The following is a 20,252-nucleotide window of genomic DNA, read 5'->3' as shown; positions in this document are numbered from 1 at the left end:
CTAGCTGCCTCCAGACGGACAAAGACAAATAGAAAGCTAGCATTTTTTGTTTAACTCCAATGATAATCTCCCCCAGGTAGTCTACTCCCTTCCCTTTAAATGGACTGACTCCAAAGCTAGTCTTTTTCACTGTGACATTCCCTTTGGCTCAAGCCCACCTTCTCTAGGAAGACTTCCTGAATTGGGCCTTTATTTGGGGAGGTGGGGGTTGGTTTAAGAGTTTCCCTCTCAACCAATAAGCATTTACTTACAATGTGCTAGGCACCGTGCTATAAATGCTGGGGATATAAAAATAGCCCCTGCCCTCAAAGCACTCATATTCTATTGGGGGTGGTATGTCTTGTCCCCAAGAAGGCAGGTGGGACATTCCTAATGGTGATGCTTTATCTGAGGTAGAGTTGAGGGAGAAAGAGAAGAGAATATTTTAGGGGGGGCAGGGCAGGTGGATGGGCAGGAGGGAATTGGGAAAGACAGGCAGCAGCCCATCCACCATCCCATGCTCCAATCCTTTCAGCTGTCACTTTGTGGTCCAGCCCTGGAATGACTGGCGTCCGGGGCTCCGTGCATTCAGTCACATTCAGGGCCCAGGACTGGGCTTAGCACCCCTGGCCCCCTGGCCCCTGGCTCTCCTTCCCTCCAGCTGATAATTTTATTGACCTGTAAAAAGCACGTTGAATTGCAGGGTAGGATAGATGAACCAGGACAAGGGTGGGCAAAAGGGCCTAAGAGGGGAGTGCTTTATCTGAGGTGGAGGGAAGCCCTGAAGGGAAGGCCAGCTCCTGGGGGCGGAGTGTTAGGGGATGAGCTAGGTAGGGGAAAGGTCCAGGAAAGAGATGGAACTTCAAAGTTGGGAGAACAGAGAATTTGACCTTGGAAAAGCTTCTAGGGTGAGGGTTGGGAAGGGAGAAGGAAGCCTTGGGGAAATGAACAGATCTCTGAGAAAAAAAGGTTGACCAAGATCTCCAAGTATTTGACAGGGCCAGATTACCCACGAGTTAATGATTTCTGGGGCATCTAGGTGGCTCAGTGGATGGAGTTATGCCTGGAGATGGGAGGTCCTGGGTTCAAATTTGACTGCAGATACCTTCTAGCTGGGTGACCTTTAACCTCAACTGCTATCAATTCTAAGTCAGAAGGTAAGAATTTTTTAAAAAATGATTTCTTTGAGAGACAACATGCTGATCTCCATCTCATCTGATGGTTGGACCAAGGACCACTCCAAGGAGGAGTGCTGGTTAGACAGCTGGAGTCCTCTCATTTTGCGACCTCGCCCCCAATTTTCAGAACCATTTGCAGGTATGCTATAGTGGGAATTCTTTTCATGTTAAATTAAAGGGCCACTTAGTCCCTTCCAACTCTCCTGTTCTGTGATCTCCACCCCCTACTCCCTTAGCCCCTTTCCTCCCTCCTTCTTGAAGGTGACTCTTGCCTGCTGGGTGTCTCTTGCTACAAAAATAGACATTTCCCCAAAGAATCAACCTAGATCCTAGGTTTTTTTTTTTTTTTTAATTAGAACAGTAAATTCAGGTCCTTAACATCATCAGCCTTACTGAGTTCTCTCTCTCTGTCTCCATCCCTGTCTCTGTCTCTGTCTCTCTCCCTCTGTCTGTCTGTCTGTCTGTCTCTCTCTCTCTCTCTCTCTCTCACACACACACACACACACACACACACACACACACACACACACACATATATCCCTCTCAGAGTACTTTATCTATTTCCTCTTAGATTTGAGGAGAGAGATTTCATGGGTGAATGGGAGAGGAATAAGAGTTAAGAAGACAAGTAATAGGATCACAGGTTTGGGGTTCAAAGTAACCCTTGAGAGTAATGAGTTCAATCTGATTTTATACACTAGGCAATTAAGAAATTTTAAGCTACTTGCCCCAGGACATAAAAGTGGACAAACGTCAGAGCTGGGATTCTGAATCCAAGTCCACTGACTCCAAATCTATTGATTTTTCCATTTCAATTTTTTTAAAAAACCCTTACTTTTCATCTTAAGTTCAATACCAAGTATTGGTTCCAAGACAGAAGAATGGTAAAAGCTAGATAATTGGAGTTCAATGACTTGCCCAGAGACACACAGCTAGGAAGTATCTGAGGTCACTTTTGAACCCAGGACCCCCCATCTCCAGGCCTGGCTCTCTACCTAACTGCCCCAGAAATAATTTACTACCGGGTAATAAGGTCCTATCAAAGAATTGGAGATCTTTTCTTCTGAGGGAGCTCAAACATCCCAGATTTGTTCATCTCCCCAGGTCCTTTCTTTCTATCCACTGTGCTTGCTAGCTGCCCCTACATTTCAACATCTGTTTCCAGTTCACGTTGCTCATTGTATTTTATTTTTATGTTTTTAAACCCTCACTTTCCATCTTAGAATCAATGCTGTGTATTGATTCTAAGACAGAAGAGCAGTAAGGGCTAGGCAATGGGGGTTAAGTGACTTGCCCAGGATACCACAGCTAGGAAGTGTCTGAGACCATAAACCTAGGACCAACCTCTTATCTCTAGGCCTGGCTCTTAATCCACTGAGCTGTCTAGCTGCCCCCAAGTTGCACATTTTAGATACAGAAACAAGGCACAAAAAAGTAAAAGAACTGATTCAATGTCATAGGATCCAGACTTGGAAATGATACTTGGCTCTTCCCTGGATTCTAAGCGTGAAGGGGCTTATCTAAGATCTCACAGATATTCATTATTAGACCCAGAATTTGAACCCAGGTCCTAGACTCCAAGCCCAGCTCACCCTTCCACACTAAAATCACAGCACTAGTATTTGTCAGCCAAGATTCCAACTCTAGTCTCACGACTCTAAGTTCAGGGTTCTTTCCATTGTTCCCAGAACAGAAGGGTTCTAGTGTATTGATCAGGGAAGAATGCAGTCTGGAAAGGGCATTTCTTAGGAATTCTCACTTCACAGGAGAGACCGGAAAAGGCTAAAGGCCAGAATCTGGAGGAAGCCAGAGCCCCTGACCTAACATCCAGAGGGAGTCAGTCTGGAAATGACTCCGTCCAGTCGAGGCTGCTGGGGATCTTCCGTGGGAAATCCAAAGGGTGGAATCTAGACTTAAGTTCAGAGAACTAAGTCTTCAAAGGGAAGAGGGAACCCTCTGGACCCGTTTTCCTCAATGAGGTTAGACTGGATGATCTCTGAGGTCCCTTCAAGTTCTGAATCTTATGATGGCATTCAAAGGATCCTAAAACTTCAAACGCTGTACCATAACCAGCCACATTGCCTTGGGAGGTAAATCCAGCAACGCCCTCCCAGGACCTCCACGCTCCCCTCTTCAAGTTGGGACAAGGGAAGTAAGGAGTGCAGAAGAGGAAGGGAAGAGGAGGTAGAAGCCTTGGATAGAGGGGCCCACAGGTAGGTCTTCCTTTGGCCCATCATTTAGAAGCCTTCCTCTAGGCCGGGCAGAAGCTCACCAGCCCATGGAACATTTTGCCTTCCCCTATGCCCTCAACTATGCCAGCGGTGGGTCGGTCCAGCTGCTTCGTGCCCCTCAGTGGCTGGACAGCAAGGCGCCCAGACTGTGATGCTCCAGCTGAGCCAGGGCCAGGAAGTGGGGATGGGGGATGGGGGGGATAGGAGACCGGGAGGAATGAGACAACTGGTGACTCATTGGAAGTGGGCTTAGGAAGTGCCAGGCTTCAGGCTGGGGGAGGCACTGCCCTCTGGTGCCTCTGAGGAAAAAGGCAGGTTTTACAATAAATTTCTAAATCATTTTTTAAAAAACCCTTCCCTCCTGTCCTAGGAACTACACTAAGACAGAAGGACAAGGCTAGGCAATGGCATTTAAGTGACTTGCCCCGAGTCACACAGCTGGAAAGTGTGATTTGAACCCAGAACCTCCCATCTTTAGACCTGGCTCTCAAGCCACTGAGCCACCTAGCTGACCCCTGATCCTGCCATTTTCACTGGCTGAGTGTCCTGTGCCTGGGATGCTCTCCCTGCAAGTCTCAGCTAAAACCCCTTCTTCTACAAGAAGCTTCCCCTGATCCCCCTTTGTTCTTCCCTGCACAGATGACTTCCTCTTTATCCTGTCTAGGGCTTGTTTGTACAGTTATTTGTATGTTGTATTTGTATTTGATGTCCTCCATTAAACTGTGAGCTCTTGAGAGCAGGGACTGCCTTTTGCCTTTCTTCGAACCCGAAGCACTTGGCGAGTGCAGTGCCTGGCTTAGTGCTTAATAAATCTGAGCCGATTGATAGGTTATGTAGCTGGCGTGTGTCCGAGCTGGGCTTCTAAGCCAGGTCTCTTGATTTCCAGTCCTGTGATCTTCCTACCGTCCGACATATTCGCTCCCTTCCCAATCCCTGCGGCCATCCTCATGTTACAGAGGTGGACCCTGAGGCTCAGAGAGAAAGTCACCCGGCGAGTCAACAGCAGAGACGGGTCCTCTGACTCCAAATTCGGTGATTCCTCTGTCCTGCCCCTCCATCCTGCCCAAATCCCCGAACCCCCATCAGCCAGCAAGACAAGTCCAACTGCTGTAAAAAAACGTTGTCTGAGCCAGCTAGGTAGCCCAGTGGATAGAGAGTCTGGCCTAGGGTCAGGATGGCCCAAGTCCAACTCTGGCCTCAGACACCTTCCTAGCTGTGTGGCTCTGGGCAAGTCACTTAACCTAATTGCCTTGCCCTTATCACTCTTCTGCCTTAAAATCCATTCTTAGTATCAATTCTAAGATGGTAGGTAAAAGTAAACAAAAAACAAAAAACAAAACCCAGTGGTTTATTCACCAGGAAAAGAAAACAGAGGAGTTTGTGCTGATAAATGAGGCCCGTTCAGACATACTGATGCAGGTCTCTGGTCTCCCTCCTGTCTTTAGACCCATCTAGCTGAGCCTGATCCCGCCATTTTCACTGGCTAAGGATGCTCTCCCTTCTTTCCTTTGCCTCTTGGCTTCTCTGGCTTCCTTCAAGTCTCTAGTAGACAATGGCTGATGAGCTGAAGCCACCTTCAGTTGGTTATTTCTTGGGTCAGCTGGGAGACACAGTCCTGGACGTAATCCAAGTCAGCCACCTGGAAGGGCACCTTGGACCACTGGCTCACCTTCTGCCGTCCTCGGGGGGTCTCTAACACCAGGCTCCGAATGTTCAGGGCGGGCAGGTTTACCGACTTGTAGATCATCTCCATACCCCATGCCTGTGGGCAGAGCAGGACAGGTGTGTGTGTGTGTGTGTGTGTGTGTGCGCGCGCGCGCGCGCACACATACATAAGATAAAGGGATGATTTAGGAAAGAAGTCGGGGCTGAGCTTCTCCATTAACCTGGCAGCTCTATGAGGGCAGGGATGGATCAGAGGATGCGGAGATGGAAAGAACCTTCTGCTGCCATTTTACAAATGAGAGAACTCGGCCTCAGAGGTTAGGCGATGGTCCCAACTCACATGGGCAAGAAGGGGCAAAGCTCCTCCTCTGGTCTGCAATCTTGTCTCTTTTCACGCTTCATGTCTGTCTCCTTCTCTCCATATCCTCCAGCTTCTACCCAGGCCAGGACAGAGGTAAGAGGAAAGAGCCTCTCCCTTAATCCCTGAGAAGTGGCGAGGGAGAGCTCCCCCCTGCACTCACCTCTCCGCATTTCCTGCAGCTAATGGTCCCTCCAGGATGCCAGTCTTTGAAGGTTCGGTCAATGGCCACAGTCTGGAGGGAAGTCTTATAGTAGATCCTTGTACATAAGGGAACAAAGTGGGATAAGTACAACTGTTCTATCTTCCCATACTTCAACGACTCACTGTGATCCCCAAGTTCTAGGCTCCCCTTCATCCACTCTTCAGCATCAGCTTGGTGCCTCTTCTGCCCAAGGCTCCACTGGTACCTTCCTAGACCTATCAAGTCTATACTCTTTCTCTTTTTTCTTTAAGCTTTATTTTTTGTCTTAAAAAAATACTTTTAGAAAAAAATACTTTTTATACTTACTTTTAGAGTAATGACTCTAAAACAGAAGGACAGGCACTAGGCAAATGGGATTAAGTGACTTGTCCAGGGTCACAAGCTAGAAAATGTCTGAGGCCCTTTTGGAACCCAGGTCTGGCACTCTAATTGCTGTGCCACCTAGTTTGACCTCTTGACTTTTGTCCATCCCTAACTCTTTTTCATGTCCTTTCCTATCCTCAGGCAACCCCCCCTTCCTCAGAGTGCCCCACAAGGTCTCACATGAAATTGGGGTTCACATTGACATGGTGTGTGCCCTCCACCTTCCGCAAGTCGCTGCCGTAGCCCACGGGCTCAGCACAGTTGGTACAAAGGAGTCTCACTGTGTCTGCTTGGAACTCCATCCTCTTGACCATCTTCATAACAGCCTGGGCCTTGCGCTGGCTCACAGCCTCCAGCTGCAGGGTCACGATCTGGGGTAATAGAGAGGGAAGATTGGGAGGAAGGCCAGCATCGTGGAGCCCCAACTTTAGGAGTGTGCCCCGCCTTAGAGGAGAAAGGGACCAGCATAATTATGGTTCCATTTGCATCTCACTTACAGGGTATCTAGATCATTTCAACCTACCTAGCCCCTTCCCTTCTCTCTTCCAGTAACTCTCCGCTTTACCTCTCTCCTCCAACTCCTTTCCCAGCTAGGTGACGGAGACCTCACTACTTCTCGAGTCAGGACATTCCACTTTCAGACAGCTCTTATCGGTAGGCAGTTTTCTTGGTAGAGGGCTGAAACTCTACACAATGCCCACTCTTGCTTCTAGTTTTGTCCTCTGGGACCAAATGAAACAAACTGAATCCTTCCCCCTCCTATGAAGGCGACTACTCTATCTGCCCTCCTCTCCCAGTAGTCTTCTCTTCTTTGCAATAACTTCCAATTCCTTCACTGATCCTTCTACGTTTTAACATCCTGGTTGTTCTCTCATGCACGGGTGCCAATTTGTTCATGTCCTTAGCCCAGGGGCCCCTGCTCCCACGGTGTCCACTCCAGCATCTCCATTTTGGGCTTCTCAAAGTGGGCCTCACTTGACAATACCAGTGCCAGCACTTCCTCATGCTCTGCAGGGAAAGCGCCAGCCAGAGACTGAAGGGAGACACCAGAGGGATCTCATCGGGGGCTAACGAGGGCCCGGGGGCAAAGAAGGGGGCGAGAGGTAGGAGGGTTGAGGACAGAGGCATAAATCTTAGGATGACAGGCCTAGAGACAGGAGGTCCTAGGTTCAAACCCGGCCTCAGACACTTCCCAGCTGTGTGACCCTGGGCAAGTCACTTGACCCCCATTGCCCACCCTTACCACTCTTCCACCTATGAGACAATACACCGAAGTACAAGGGTTTAAAAAAAAAAATCTTAGGATGAATGGAAAGATCCTAAAATGAGGCATAAAAAAATGAACACGGTTCTACTTCAGATGTGCTCTGATCAGGGCAAAAATACAACAGACCAATCACTGCCTTCTTTCTATACATTTTCCCTTTCAGTGTGGCTTGAGATTGCATTATTGTCCTAAGCTGACATGTCCCACACTACTGGTGAATAATACGTAAAAGGGCCTCCCTCCCCCATTAGTAACAATTAGGTTACTAATTTATTAAGTAAATATTAATATTAAAAATATTAGTAAAAATAGTAAGTAAAAATAGTAATGATTAAGAGAAGTAAAGAAATGGGGCAGCTGGGTGGCTGGGTTCCAATCTGGCTTCAGACACTTCCTAAGCTGTGTGACCCTGGGCAAGTCACTCCACCCCAAATGCCTAGCCCTTACTGCTCTTCTGCCTTGGAATCATTTAGTACTGATTCCGAAACAGACAGCAAGGGTTAAAAAACAATGCAGAGAAAAGGGAAGAAAAACCCCCACCTCATTCTTTCTCATAGCAATCACCCCCTAACTCCCACCCGCACCGGTGCTGACCGTGGCTTTGTACTCATCTTCTTCCATTCTCTGTACTGCGGACACAGCCTGCTTCATCAAGGCCTCCAGCACCTCGTTGGTCTTTTCCCGATGCAGCTCCTTGCTCCCTTGGCCCGCCACAAATGAGTACACGCTCTGGCTTGCCCGGGCTCTGCCCCTTGCCTGGGGAGGAAGTGAGGCAACTGGGAGCAAGAGGAAGGGACTTAAGGGGCAACTAGGTGACTCAATGGAGAGCGAGCTAAGCCTGGAGGCAGGAGGTCCTGAGTTCAAATGTGGCCTCAGACACTCCCTAGCTGTGTGATCCTGGGCAAGTCACTTAATATCTATTGCTTATCCCTTACTGCTCTTCTGCCTTGGAACCAATACGTGGTATGGATTCTAAAACAGAAGGGAGGGTTTTAATTTAAAATAAATTTAAAATTAAAAAAAAAAAAAAAAGATGAAGGGACTTCCAGAGTCACCAATGGCTGGGCTGGAAGAGCAACATGAGTGAATGACACCCAAAGGGACAAATGTCCAAGACAGGCTCCCTTTCTCCCCATTGGCCCTCCAGTCTGCCATTCCCTTTCCTGGCCTTGGCTGCCACCACCAGGATGTTGGGTCTTTTTAAAAAAAACCAGGGCATGCCTCCCTCCACTGCCTCCTCCTGGGGCTGGAAGCGGGGAGGTCAAAGAACGTTGGCAGTAAAGTAAGGGCACGAGTGGGGCTCTCTGAGTGAGTGTGTGGCCATTCTCCTGAAACAACCATGCGAGAGGCAGAATGCTCTCACCCCAGCCTCACCCCACACCCCCAGCGAATCCTAATTACAGCTCAGGGAAATGGTCCCTTCGGTGCATTTTCTCCTGAGGAGCCTGGCGGAGGAGGGACAAAATTCCAGGCTGGGGAGGGGTCCCAGAAAAGCACATGAGGGCTGTTCGCACAAGTTCAAGAGGAGATCCTGTGTGTGTGTGTGTGTGTGTGTGTGTGTGTGTGTATGTGTGTGTGTGTGTGTTGTCTCTGGTGAGCAGCTCTTAGGGAGACGGGGCTGGGCAGGTGATGGAAAGGGGACTCTGGGGACGGAGAAGGTACCTGCATCATAGAAATTTCATTAGTGAGGAGGTCGTAGCGCACGATCATGTTACACTGAGGAATGTCCAGCCCCTCCTCGGCCACGCTGGTGGCCACCAGGAGGTTGAGAGTGCCATCCCGGAATCTCCGGATCACCTCCTGCTGCTGTGTCTAGGATGGGAGACTCGGGGTGGAGGGGGAGCTCCCACCACCGTCTTCCTCCCCTCCTCCTTTCCCCCTCGGCCCCTTCCCCTACCTCCCAGTGTCCCATCAGGTCATAAGACCCCTCCCAGGGTCGCCCCCGCTCGAGGCACCCGGGTGCCCACCTGGGTCATGTGGGTGATCTGGCTGCTACTGCCAGCCCCAGTCAGCACGTGGGCCTTGATGCCCAGCTGCCGCAGTCTGGGCTGCTCCTGCAGCCACAGGATGAGGGCATGGGCACTCCGCCGGGTCCGGGTAAATATGATGCCGCGGGAGGGGTCCGGGCTACTGAACTGCTCTTCCAGAATATCCTGCAGGTCTTTAAGCTTTGGATTTTCATATCGAGCATCACTGGCCAATAGAGTCAGTGCCTCCTTGTGCCCTGGGAGGGAAAGACGCTGGGTGGGAATCAGGGGAGGGCCCGGGGACAGGACGAGTCTGGGAAGAGGACACGGACAGGAGATGAAACTCTGCCCCTTCCTGAGGCCAGTCCCTGGGATTTCGGGATGCCCTACTTGTTCCCGGGAAGCCCCACTATCGTGGGCGCTGCCACCCCCAGCTCCTGGGCATCTCGCCAGGAGACAGCAAAGACCCGGATGGGGAGGCGATTCCCCTGCAGCTGCCCCCCGGCTCCGGGGCAACCCCCCTCCCTTGTCCCTGCGCTCACTGTCAAAGAGCTGGAGCAGCCAGCGCTCCGCAGGGAGGACCCCGACCTTCACCCTCTGCTCCTTGGTGTAGAAGCTCGCCAGCGAGCTCAGGGCGTCCACCGCCCGGACAGTGCCGTGGACGAGCAGCGCGTCGTTGTATTGCCGGAGGTGCACGGCAAACACCCCCTGCTGGAGGCGGCCTTGCTCCGCAGCTGGCCAAAGGAAGAGAGGGGAGAATCAGAGGTCGGGGTGGGAAGGGGCTCCCGCCCGGGGGGGGGGGGGGGATGGGGACAGGCAGAGACGGGCCCCTCCGGGCCTCCTCGGCCTTCCCACTCACCTTCCCTGCTCAGCTCTACCACCTGCTGCTCGTAGTTCTGGCTCCCGAAGTCCCGGCTCAGCTGTGGCATCTCCAATCTGTCCTGGATTTTATCCATGAGCTTTCTCAGCAGGTCTCCAAATGGGTCCTAGGTGGGCAGGGGAGAAAAGGGGGTGAGGAGAGACCCCCAAACCCACCCCAGCACAGGGAGGGAGAGGGAAGATTTGGAAGGTCACCCAGCACCAAATGTAGGCACTGGAAACTTGTGATCAGCACTTGTGGCAAGGCCAGAGGAAGACTCCTCTTCATGAGTTCAACTCTGGGCTCAGACACTAGCCGGGTGACCCTGGGCAAGTCACGTCACTCCGTTTGCCTCAGTTTCCTCATCTGTCAAATGAGCCGGAGAAGGAAATGGCAAACTGCTCTGTTATCTCTGCCAAGAAAACCCCAAATGGGGTCAGGAAGGGTCAGATGCCACCGAGGTGACTCGACAACAAAACCACTGATTTTCTTGCATCCATCAAACCCCCCCCCACCACCACCACCACTGCATGCTGACTACTGTGCTGGAACTAGGAAGACAAGAAGACAAGGACAAAGAAGAAATCATCACTGTTTTGTTGTTTTTTTTTAAACCCTTAACTTGTGTGTATTGGCTTATAGGTGGAAGAGTGGTAAGGGTGGGCAATGGGGGTCAAGTGACTTGCCCAGGGTCACACAGCTGGGAAGTGGCTGAGGCTGGGTTTGAACCTAGGACCTCCCATCTCTAGGCCTGACTCTCACTCCACTGAGCTACCCAGCTGCCCCCATCACTGTTTTTGAGGCACTCAAATCCTACAGCTTCAAAACATAAAAAATACACAACACATGCAGACGCACACGCACACACACGCACACACACACTCACATGCATTCTACTCTCCCTTCTTCGAAGAAGGCCTCATGCTGCCAGACTCAATTTATGTATTGGTTAGTTTTGCTAAAACTGCCCGCCCCAACCCTTTCTTTGGTGTTTGTTATAAGGGTTGGCTTTCTGGGCAGAGAAGAAAGAGGGATATGTTTGGAAATGAAGATGGCAGAAAAATGGAAGATAGCAACATCAATTTTTAAAAAGGTGTGTATTTAGGGAGCAGCTGGGTGGCTCCATGGATAGAGCCAGGCTTGGAGTCAGAAGGTCCCAGGTTCAAATCTGACCCCAGACATTTCCTAGCTGTGTGACCCTGGGCAAGTCACTTACCCCCCATTGCCTGCTCTTCTGCCTTGGAACCAAGACACATTATTGATTCTAAAATGGAAGGTAAGGGTTTTAAAAAAATGTTTTTACATGTAATTGTGGGAAAAAAAATGTTGAAAGAGTAAAAAAAAAAAAAAAAATATATATATATATATATATATCATGTGGTAGACCACTAGGTGGAGTAGTTGGAGAGAATACTGGACTTCAGAAGCTGGGAAGACCTTGGCTTGAATCTCACTTCAGATGCTGGGCAAAGCACTTATTCTCTCTGCCTCAGTTTTCCCAACTATAAAATGGGGGTGCTAATACCACCACCTACCTCTCAAGGTTGCTATGAAGAAGGAATAAGATGATAGATGAAAAGTTCTTTGTGAACCTTCCATCACCCCAAAAAGTCAATGCTAGCCTCAATCCTCAATGACCATCATCGGCCTCAGCGTGAAAAGGCCGACTGATCGGTAGAAGGTCAGAGACACAATCCGTCACTCAAGGCCTTTTACCCCAGGGGCGGGCCCTTCAGCACCACTTCCCCCAGCCCAGTACGGTATGATGCTAATGATAGCTCACATTTCAGACTGACCAAGCAGAGTACCACTACTGCAGCGGACCATGTACCATGGATAGTGTGTGGGGCTGGGAGTCAGGAAGTCCCAAGTTCAAATCCAGCCTCAGACACTTACCAGCCATGAGATCCTGGGCAAGTCACTTCACCCCCATTGCCTACCCTTACCACTCTTCTGCCTTGGAACCAGTACACAGTATTGACTCCAAGATGGAAGGTAAGGGTTTAAAAAAGAAACAAAGAAATGTGTGACCCTGAGCAAGTCACTTGACCCCCACTGCCTAGCCCTTACCACTCTTCTGCCTTGGAACCAGTACTTAGTAACAATTCTAAGATGGAAGGTTTTTTACAGAAGACACTGTGTGGGGTGCTGGGCACAAGACCTCGTTGACCCTTACTTTTTTGGGGTGGGAATCAAAAGCCCAAGAAAAGGGTGAGGTTTTCTCATGTCCTAAGGGACAATTACTGGCACTGCTAAGTCAGCAGTCAACAGGCAATGTTTATTAAGGGCCTTTGTTCAGTCTTTTTTCAGTCATGCCTGATTCTTTGGTATTTTCTTGGCAGAGATCCTGGAGGGGTTTGCCATTTCCTTCTCTGGCTCATTTTATAGGTGAAGAAACGGAGGCAAACAGGTTCAGTGACTTACCCAGGGTCACAGAGCTGGTGTCTGAGGCCAGATTTGCATGGAGGAAGATGAGTCTTCTCGACTCCAGGGCCGGCGCTCCATCCCGAGCCCCCTCGTGTTTCAGAAATCCACATACGCAGAGTGTTGTGGAGGCCTCCCCAGGGCCCTGTGCCCTCTCCCTTCTGGTCTCTAACCAACACGTTCCCTTTCTTCCCCCCAGTCCCAGCCTCAGCCCCTTTGTGGGCCCACCCCGAGGCACGCACCGGGCACCGTTTTTGGCTCAGGTCGTAGCGCTTGCAGGGCCGGGAACTGTGCTCCTCCAGCTGCTCGTAATGCCTCTTCGGGGACATGATGTGGCAGGTGTCCAGGTTGGCACAGAGCTGGGGAGGACATAGAGCATACGATGCCATGACTCCCCACCCCCCACCCCCGGGGCTCTACTAAGCAAAGAGTGACTCAGCTTGAACTTTTCACACGTATTGCATATGGTGCCCCTTCACACACTCCCATCGAACTGGCCATCTAGGCTGCTTGGGACCCCTCATCCCCAGGCTCCAGGTCTTTGCCCAGGCTGTGCCCCAAGCCTGACATGCACTTCCTGTTTGCATCTACCACCTGGAATCCCTGACTCCTTCATGGCTCTGATCCCTGGATCCTTGATGGTCATAGAGAAGGAAATGTTTGAGGCAGGATCTGAACCCGGGTCTTCCCGACTCCAGGTCTAGGGCCCCATATATCCATGACTCCACTCTGCCTCTCTTAATGTCAGGTCATCAGGGTAAGACAATGTGCGAGCAACATGAGGCATAACATCCTCCCCGTCCTCCTGGCTGTTGCCCCCGTGGGTGCCTGCACGGAGTCCTAGAGAGAGGAGCTCACAGCCTGATACGTCCTTCTTCAACTACAACCACCCTCTCCTCCTAGAATAGGAAAGAGTCACGGCAGGACAGCAACCCCTTCGGAGACCATTGCTGTCTGAACTCCACTTAAGAAATGAGAGGACGAGGAGGAAGATGATGACACGAGGAACACAATGAGGAAGATGGTGAGGAGAAAGATGAGAGAGAAGATGAAGATGAGGAGGAAGAGGAGGAAGATGATACAAGGAAGATGAGGACGAAAATGGTGAGGAGAAAGATGAGAAAGAATATGAAGATGAGGAGGAAGATGATGAAGATGAGGAGAAAGATGATACAAGGAAGATGAGGAGGAGGAAGATGGTGAGGAGGAAGATGAGGAAGAAGATGACGATAGGAGGAGGAAGAAGAGGAGGAAGAGGAAGATGATGACAAAGATAATGAGGAAAATGGTGAGGAGGAGGAAGAAGAGGAAGGAGAGGAAGAAAAGGAAGAGGGAGTCAAATACAAGGATGAGGAGAAAAGAATGACTGCAATGATGACATAATGAACTGAGAGTTGACCTGAGTCAAGGAGACCCAAGTTCAATACACCTTTGACCCACTGCCTGTGTAACCACTCCCCAAGGCTCTAAGGTAAAGAGAAGGTGCTGATAATAGAAGAGTTTTCTCAGACGGGGGATCCCTGTACAAATGATTTAGATAAAACCCAAAACAAAGTCCACACTCATGGGATTTAAGACTGAATCATGGAACACTGAGATCTCACTGGTTAAAGTTGTCAGAAGAGAAGAAACTAGATCTAAAGGGGACTTAGAGCTTATCTAATGCAATTCTTCAATTAAACAGATGGGGAAACTGAGACCAAGAAAGGAGAAGTAACTTGCCCATGATTCAAAGACAAAGGAGATAGCAGAATGAGAATTTGAACCCGGCTCCTCTGATTTTTAATCTAGCACTCTTTGCACATGATTCTTTCCACGTCTCTGAGAAATCAAAATGACAAGAGACCTAAAGGGTGACTGAAGGAATCATAGCAGGTACAGATTGGCTGCAGCAAAAAACAAAACAAAAAGGATTTGCATAGGTGACATGGCATCAAATACATTGTCTGGGACATGGATGTATGGAAAAGAGGTCTTCAAAACATGCTGTATATAGTGAGGGGGAAAGAGGCAGCCGGCTCAAGGACTGCCCTGGTGTCTGGGCAACATGAAAAGACCTCAAGGGACTCCTCCTTCAATGGGTTGCTCCTCTAGAGAGGATTTGAGAAAGGCCATGGACAAGAATGAACCAGGATACAAACAGCTGGGTGGCTCAGTGGATTGAGAGCCAGGTCTGGAGATATGAAGTCCTGGGTTCAAATCTGGCTCAGACACTTCCTTGCTGTGTGACCCTGGGCAAGTCACTTAACCCCCATTGCCCATCCTTACCGCTCTTCTGCCTTGGAACACAGTTTTGATTCTAAGATGGAAGTTAAGGGTTTTAAAGGGGGAAAAAAAAAAAGAAAAAAGAAAAAAGAAAAGGCTGACCCAGGTTGAGAAGCCATGGGTGGAATGTGCAATAAAAGTAATAATAGCTAATATATTTACTACATATTACCTACTAATACTAATTAGTATTATTCATTTATTAGTATATATTGGTTATTAGTATAACTAGTATAATATAATTAGTGTTAATAGTAAAATAGCTAAACACTTATATAGCACCTACTACGTGCCAGGTACAATCCTAATGATAATTATTGATTTATGATAATTATCCCATTTGATCCTTACAACAACCCTGTGTGGAGATTAAAATTAATGTCCAATATCTCCAAGTATAATATTTATAAAGTTTATTAACAATAAATAGCATCAAAAAAAGCTAAAGCAAAAAGGCAATTAACTAACTCGGCCACGTTTGCGGAGAGAGGAGAGAGGCAGAGCCTCAGAACTTATAAACAATTATGTGAAGAAGAAAATGTAGTACACAAAGGGAAAAGCATTCTGGGTAATACAGAAAGGAATTTTGGGTAACATAGTTTGAGGGGTTCAAGATATTTCTAACTAAACACCTGGGAGTAGATGCTATTAATATCCCCATTTTACAAATAAGGAAACTGAGGCAAACAGAGGTTAAGGGACTTGCCCAAGGTCAAACACCAGACATGAATTTACCTCTGCATTCCCTAACTGTACCATCTATCTCTAGGACCGGAAAGAGTCACCATTGATGAATTCACTGATTCACTGAAATACATCACATTCTCCGTCCTCTACTATAAGTAGCCCAGCTATGCTCACTTTACAGATGAGGAAAGTCAGGCTCAGAGAAGCTAACTTACTTGCATATGATCACACAGCTAATAAGGATTGGGTCAGGATTTGAACAGAGGTTTCCGAGTCCCACTACAGTTTGCTGGATAGGAGCAGGAATTAGGTTTAGGATTGGGTCCTGGGTGAAGAAGGCGCACTGACTAGGCTGGCAGGGTAAAACACAGGTAGAGACGGCTTTAGGGAAATCTCAGTGGATGAGAACCAGGTCAAGAGGTCCAAAGGATGGCTAGATCTCGAAGTGAGGGATTAGAATATTTCATGGAGACAGTTCCAAGTGGGGACACTTTCAAGAGAACACCTTGGAAGGTTTCCCTGCAGACTGACCTGCAGGACGTGTTTTTTGGCCCCCTCCAACGTGGAGGCTCCCCCCGTTCCAGGCGAAGCTGTGAGACCCAGCACTTGGGGCAGGTTCGTGGCCCCTTGAAGTTTTCTTTCCAGGTAGTGGCTCAAGATGACATTGTAGACAGAATTCTTTTGGGTGTGGTGACATTCATCTATGATCAGCAGGGAGAAGGCTGAAGTAGGGAGTGAGGGGAAGGGAGGAGAGAAGAGAGATCAGGGGTATATTGGGAAGCGGTGAGCTAAGAAGTGCTCGACCCAAAAGAACTGAGTTAGGAACCACCCAGTGGGGGCCCATCAGCCTAGAAGGGACGCCGGCCTCGTGAGGGTCCAAAGGAGAAGGGTGGTTTCAAGGCAGATGTCAATCAAACAGCAGTATATCAGATTCTATCCATGCCCCAGTCCCTCTGCACCCCCAATTCCCACTGACCACTGAGCTCCACATGCTCCTCTTCCTCAGTACTGATCAGTGCCAGTCGAAGTAGTTCAGCAGTGCAGATGACAAGGTCCTGGCTGCGGGCCATGTGTCCAAAGCCAGCCCGAGGTCCGCTGTCCCCACTCATTGTGACGATAGTCCGACGGGGGCCCAGCATCTGACGGAACTCCTTCTCATGCTGGCTCACCAGGTGCACCTACTTGGGAGTAGGGAAAATACAAAGATATGTTGTGGTATCTGATGGGGATGGAATACTATTGTGCTATAAAGGGATGGTGAACAGCTTGATTTCTGTATAAACTGGAAAGACCTCCATGAACTGATACAGAGCAAAATAAGCAGAACCAGAAGAACATTGTACACAGTAATGGAAACAATGTGGGATGATCAAATGTGATAGACTTTGCTACTCGTAGCAATGCAGTGATCCAGGACAATTCTGAGGGACTTATGAGAAAGAATGCCATCCACATCCAGAGAAAGAACTGTGGGAGCAGAAACGCAGAAGAAAATCTTGTTTATATGGGTACACGATTTGGGGTTTTGGTTATAAAAGGTTACTCTATTACAAAAATGAATAATATGGAAATAGATATCAAGTGATAACACATGCATAACCCAGTGGAATTGCTTGTCAGCTCTGGGAGGGGAGAGGGAGAGAACATGAATCATGTAATCAAAAATATTTTAAAATTAAAAAAAATTTAATGATAAAAAAGGAAATACAAAATATATGAAGACTGGAGCAGAAAAATTGGGGTAAAAGTGGATTTTTATGAATTATAAAAACATATTTCCATAGTGCCACTCTAAGGATTACAAAAGGCTTTCCTTAGGCTCCTAATGTGAGGTAGACTATGCAAGAATTTATTCATGTTTTACAGATTTAGAAACTGAGGTCTGTACCATTACTAGGTCTCTATCCCAAAGAGACTTTTTTACAAGTGTGGGGGGTAGGCAAAGGACTGTTTGTACAAAAGTATTTATCGCTGTACTTTTTGTGGTGGCAAAAGATTGGAAAGTAAAGGGGTGTCCTTCAATTGAGGAATGGCTGAACAAATTGTGGCATATGATGGTGATGGAATAATATTGTGCTATAAGGAATGATGAGAAAGATAATCTCAGAAAGAGGTGGAAAGATGAACTGATGCAGAAGGAAATAAGCAGAACCAGGAGAACACTGTACCCAGTGACAGCTGTATTGTGAAATGATCAACTGTGATAGACTGAGCTACTGTCAGCAATGCAATGATCCAGGACAATTCTGAGGGACTTATGAGAAAGGATGCTCTCCACCTCCAGAGAAAGAACTGGGGGAGTAGAAACGCAGAAGAAAATACATGACTTATCACTTGTTTATATGGGTATAGGATTTGGGATTTCGGTTTTAGGAGATTATTTGCTTACAAAAATGAATAATAAGGAAATGGGTTTTGAGTGATAACACATGCATAACCCAGTGGAATTGCCTGCCAGCTCTGGGAGGGAAGAGGGAAAAGGGGAGGGAGACAACATGAATCATGTAATCTTGGAAAACATATGTGTGAATTTGTCATTGGAATAAAATTTTTAAAAAAAGAAAAAAAACCTGAAGTTTATCGGGGACAAGTGATTTGCTCAAGGTCACCCAGTAAGTAGAGGTGTTGTATACAAGTGGATACAAATCCAAGTCTTCTGACTCCATTATACTACAAGTCCCTCAGAGAAAATGGATAGGTCGTCATAATAGCTAGCTATACAACCATAGTAGTAGTTGTTATTGTTCTAGTAATACAAATACTAATTTTATACAGTGCTTTCAGGTTTGCAAAATGCTATCTTTGTCAACTTTAAATCTGTTATATTTTATTACATAATTAATAAATTACAGTATTATTTTTAAAATCTCATTTGATCCTTACAAGGGGCTGCTATTAATGACTCTATTAAAAAAAAATCTTTACTTTAAAAAAGCAACAACAAACCCTTAATTTTGATCCCAATATCAACTCGAAGGCAAAAAGGCAAGGGTTAAACAACTGGGGTTAAATGACTCGCTCAGGGTCACACATTGAGGAAATACCTGTGGTTGGATTTAAACCCAGATTCTTCTAACTCCAGGCTTGATGCTCTATCCCAGTGATTCCCAAAGTGGGCGCCACCGCCCCCTGGTAGGTGCAGTGATGGCCACGGGTGCATTTATCTTTCCTATTAATTGCTATTAAAATTTTTAAAAATTATTTTCCAGGGGGCTAAGTAATATTTTTTCTGGAAAGGGAGCGGTAGGCCAAAAAAGTTTGGGAACCACTGATCTATCTACTGTGCCACTCAGCTGCCCCTTATTAACTCCTTTTTACAGATGAGGAAACTGAGGCTGCAGAGGTTCAGTGCTTTGCCCAGGGTCACAGGCTAATAAGTGTCTGAGGCAAAATTTGAACCCAGGTCTTTCTGCCTCCAAGTCTAGTTCTATAAATGCAGTGTCACCTAGCAGACATGGAGAGGGGTGCTACTAGAAGACAGGGAACATAGAGATGTGGAGGCAGGAAACTGGATAGACCACCTCTTCTCTGCCAGAATCTAGCATCATACCTAGCTTAGACCCTTCCATACAATAGGCACCCAATAAATATTGCTAAATAAGTAAATCCCAGCTCATAGGGATGCAAAAGCTATAGGGAGGATGCTTCAACTTCTGGCCTGTGATTTAGTATATCAGAATTTCGATTTAGGGTCTCCAAGGAGTGTGAGACTCTAGATAGAGAAGAAGGGGAGAGTCACTGGATGGGGTTGCAGGGCCTGAAGTGTCACCTTGTTGACAAGTACAGCTACTTTCGCCCCATCCACCATGTCCAGGTGCCTCTTGGCCACATAAGCAGCAGCTCTGGTCTTTCCAGCACCAGTAGGGAGCCATATGATGATGTTCTTGCCCTCCAGGGCAGGAAGGATAACTTCCCACTGATACGGCAGGAGCTCCATTCCGTGGGGCTTAAGTGAAGAAGAAGGGGTGGAGAGGGATAGCTTTGACTCTCCATATCACTTTACTTCAGGTATTCCCAGCCCCGATCTCAAGCCCTCCCCCCAACCCTCATCCCTCTAGCCTGCCCAGCTTCTTTCTCCACTCCTATCTCCAGCTGGGGGCAGAGGAAACTAGTTCCTCGGGCTCCCCTTGGTGAGAGTGAAGCTGCCCCCACCCTGCATTGTGGCATTGTCCCAGCCCAAAGCTGCCCAGGATGCACTTTGGAGAATGGGGCTGGGGGTCAGGGAGAGAATACAGACCTGGGGGCTGAGGTTCTCCTTTCGTTCCAAAAGAAAGGTGCCAGGATCTGGTACGAGTACACCCCAACCCGCTGCCTGAGGCTCCAGGCTGACAGGACAGACCTCTTAACAGCCCAATTCTTCTTTCTTAGCTGGGGAAATGAAACTCGAAAGTGAAACTCGGCCCTGGGGAGGAGCTGGCCAGACTGATTGGTGGGTGCCTTGTGAGGGACTGGAACAGCCCAGCCAATCGTGGCCCCGGCTCAGGGAGCGGGGGAAACCCGGGATCTGGAGGACCCTAAGACTGTAGAGGAGCACACTCACCCCCAGCCTCCCTCCCTCTCTTGGAATTCCCCTTCTCCCAGGGACCCTAGCCTTGCGCTCCAAGCTCTTTCCCAAGCTCCTCTGTAACCCGTCATGGGATTCTTTGGTTATTTCCTCTAGGTGTAAGTGGAACCCCGAGTTCTTTGGTCCTTGGCTTTTCCTGGAGACGGGGTTCCTAATGTTTCCTTGTCCATCTGGGTCAAAGCCTCGTTCCTCCGACTGTTTCGGCAGTTCTGTTTTCCCAGTTTGCCGCTGCTCACCTGG

General features: G+C 48.3%; 1 protein-coding gene across 4 annotated transcripts; it reads right to left on the bottom strand.

Moving 5' to 3' along the window:
* Positions 1–1,340: 1,340 nt before the first annotated feature.
* On the bottom strand, positions 1,341–20,227 carry DHX58 (DExH-box helicase 58). Of its 4 annotated transcripts, XM_044677204.1 has the most exons (15): positions 19,989–20,227; positions 19,686–19,816; positions 19,218–19,394; positions 16,425–16,626; positions 15,980–16,170; positions 12,739–12,855; positions 10,073–10,199; positions 9,756–9,947; positions 9,214–9,470; positions 8,909–9,058; positions 7,841–8,002; positions 6,160–6,350; positions 5,575–5,671; positions 4,998–5,150; positions 1,341–1,545 (listed from the first exon to the last, which is right to left on the bottom strand). In XM_044677204.1, the coding sequence occupies exons 3-15, from the start codon at positions 19,383–19,385 to the stop codon at positions 1,510–1,512; spliced, it is 2,043 nt and encodes a 680-aa protein (XP_044533139.1). In that variant the 5' UTR covers positions 19,386–19,394; positions 19,686–19,816; positions 19,989–20,227; the 3' UTR covers positions 1,341–1,509. The 4 variants fall into 4 exon arrangements, with proteins under 4 accessions (XP_044533139.1, XP_044533140.1, XP_044533141.1 ...); XM_044677205.1 differs by lacking the exons at positions 1,341–1,545; positions 19,218–19,394 and having other exon boundaries at positions 4,718–5,150; positions 19,989–20,217; XM_044677206.1 differs by lacking the exons at positions 1,341–1,545; positions 19,686–19,816; positions 19,989–20,227 and having other exon boundaries at positions 4,718–5,150; positions 16,425–16,629; positions 19,218–19,302.
* Between the last annotated feature and the right edge of the window lie 25 nt (positions 20,228–20,252).

This window comes from Gracilinanus agilis, chromosome 4 (assembly GCF_016433145.1).
Source record: "Gracilinanus agilis isolate LMUSP501 chromosome 4, AgileGrace, whole genome shotgun sequence".
Taxonomy (NCBI): Eukaryota; Metazoa; Chordata; class Mammalia; order Didelphimorphia; family Didelphidae; genus Gracilinanus; species Gracilinanus agilis.
The sequence above is the reverse complement of the archived record's forward strand: the minus strand, read 5'-3'. Positions and strand labels throughout refer to the sequence as shown.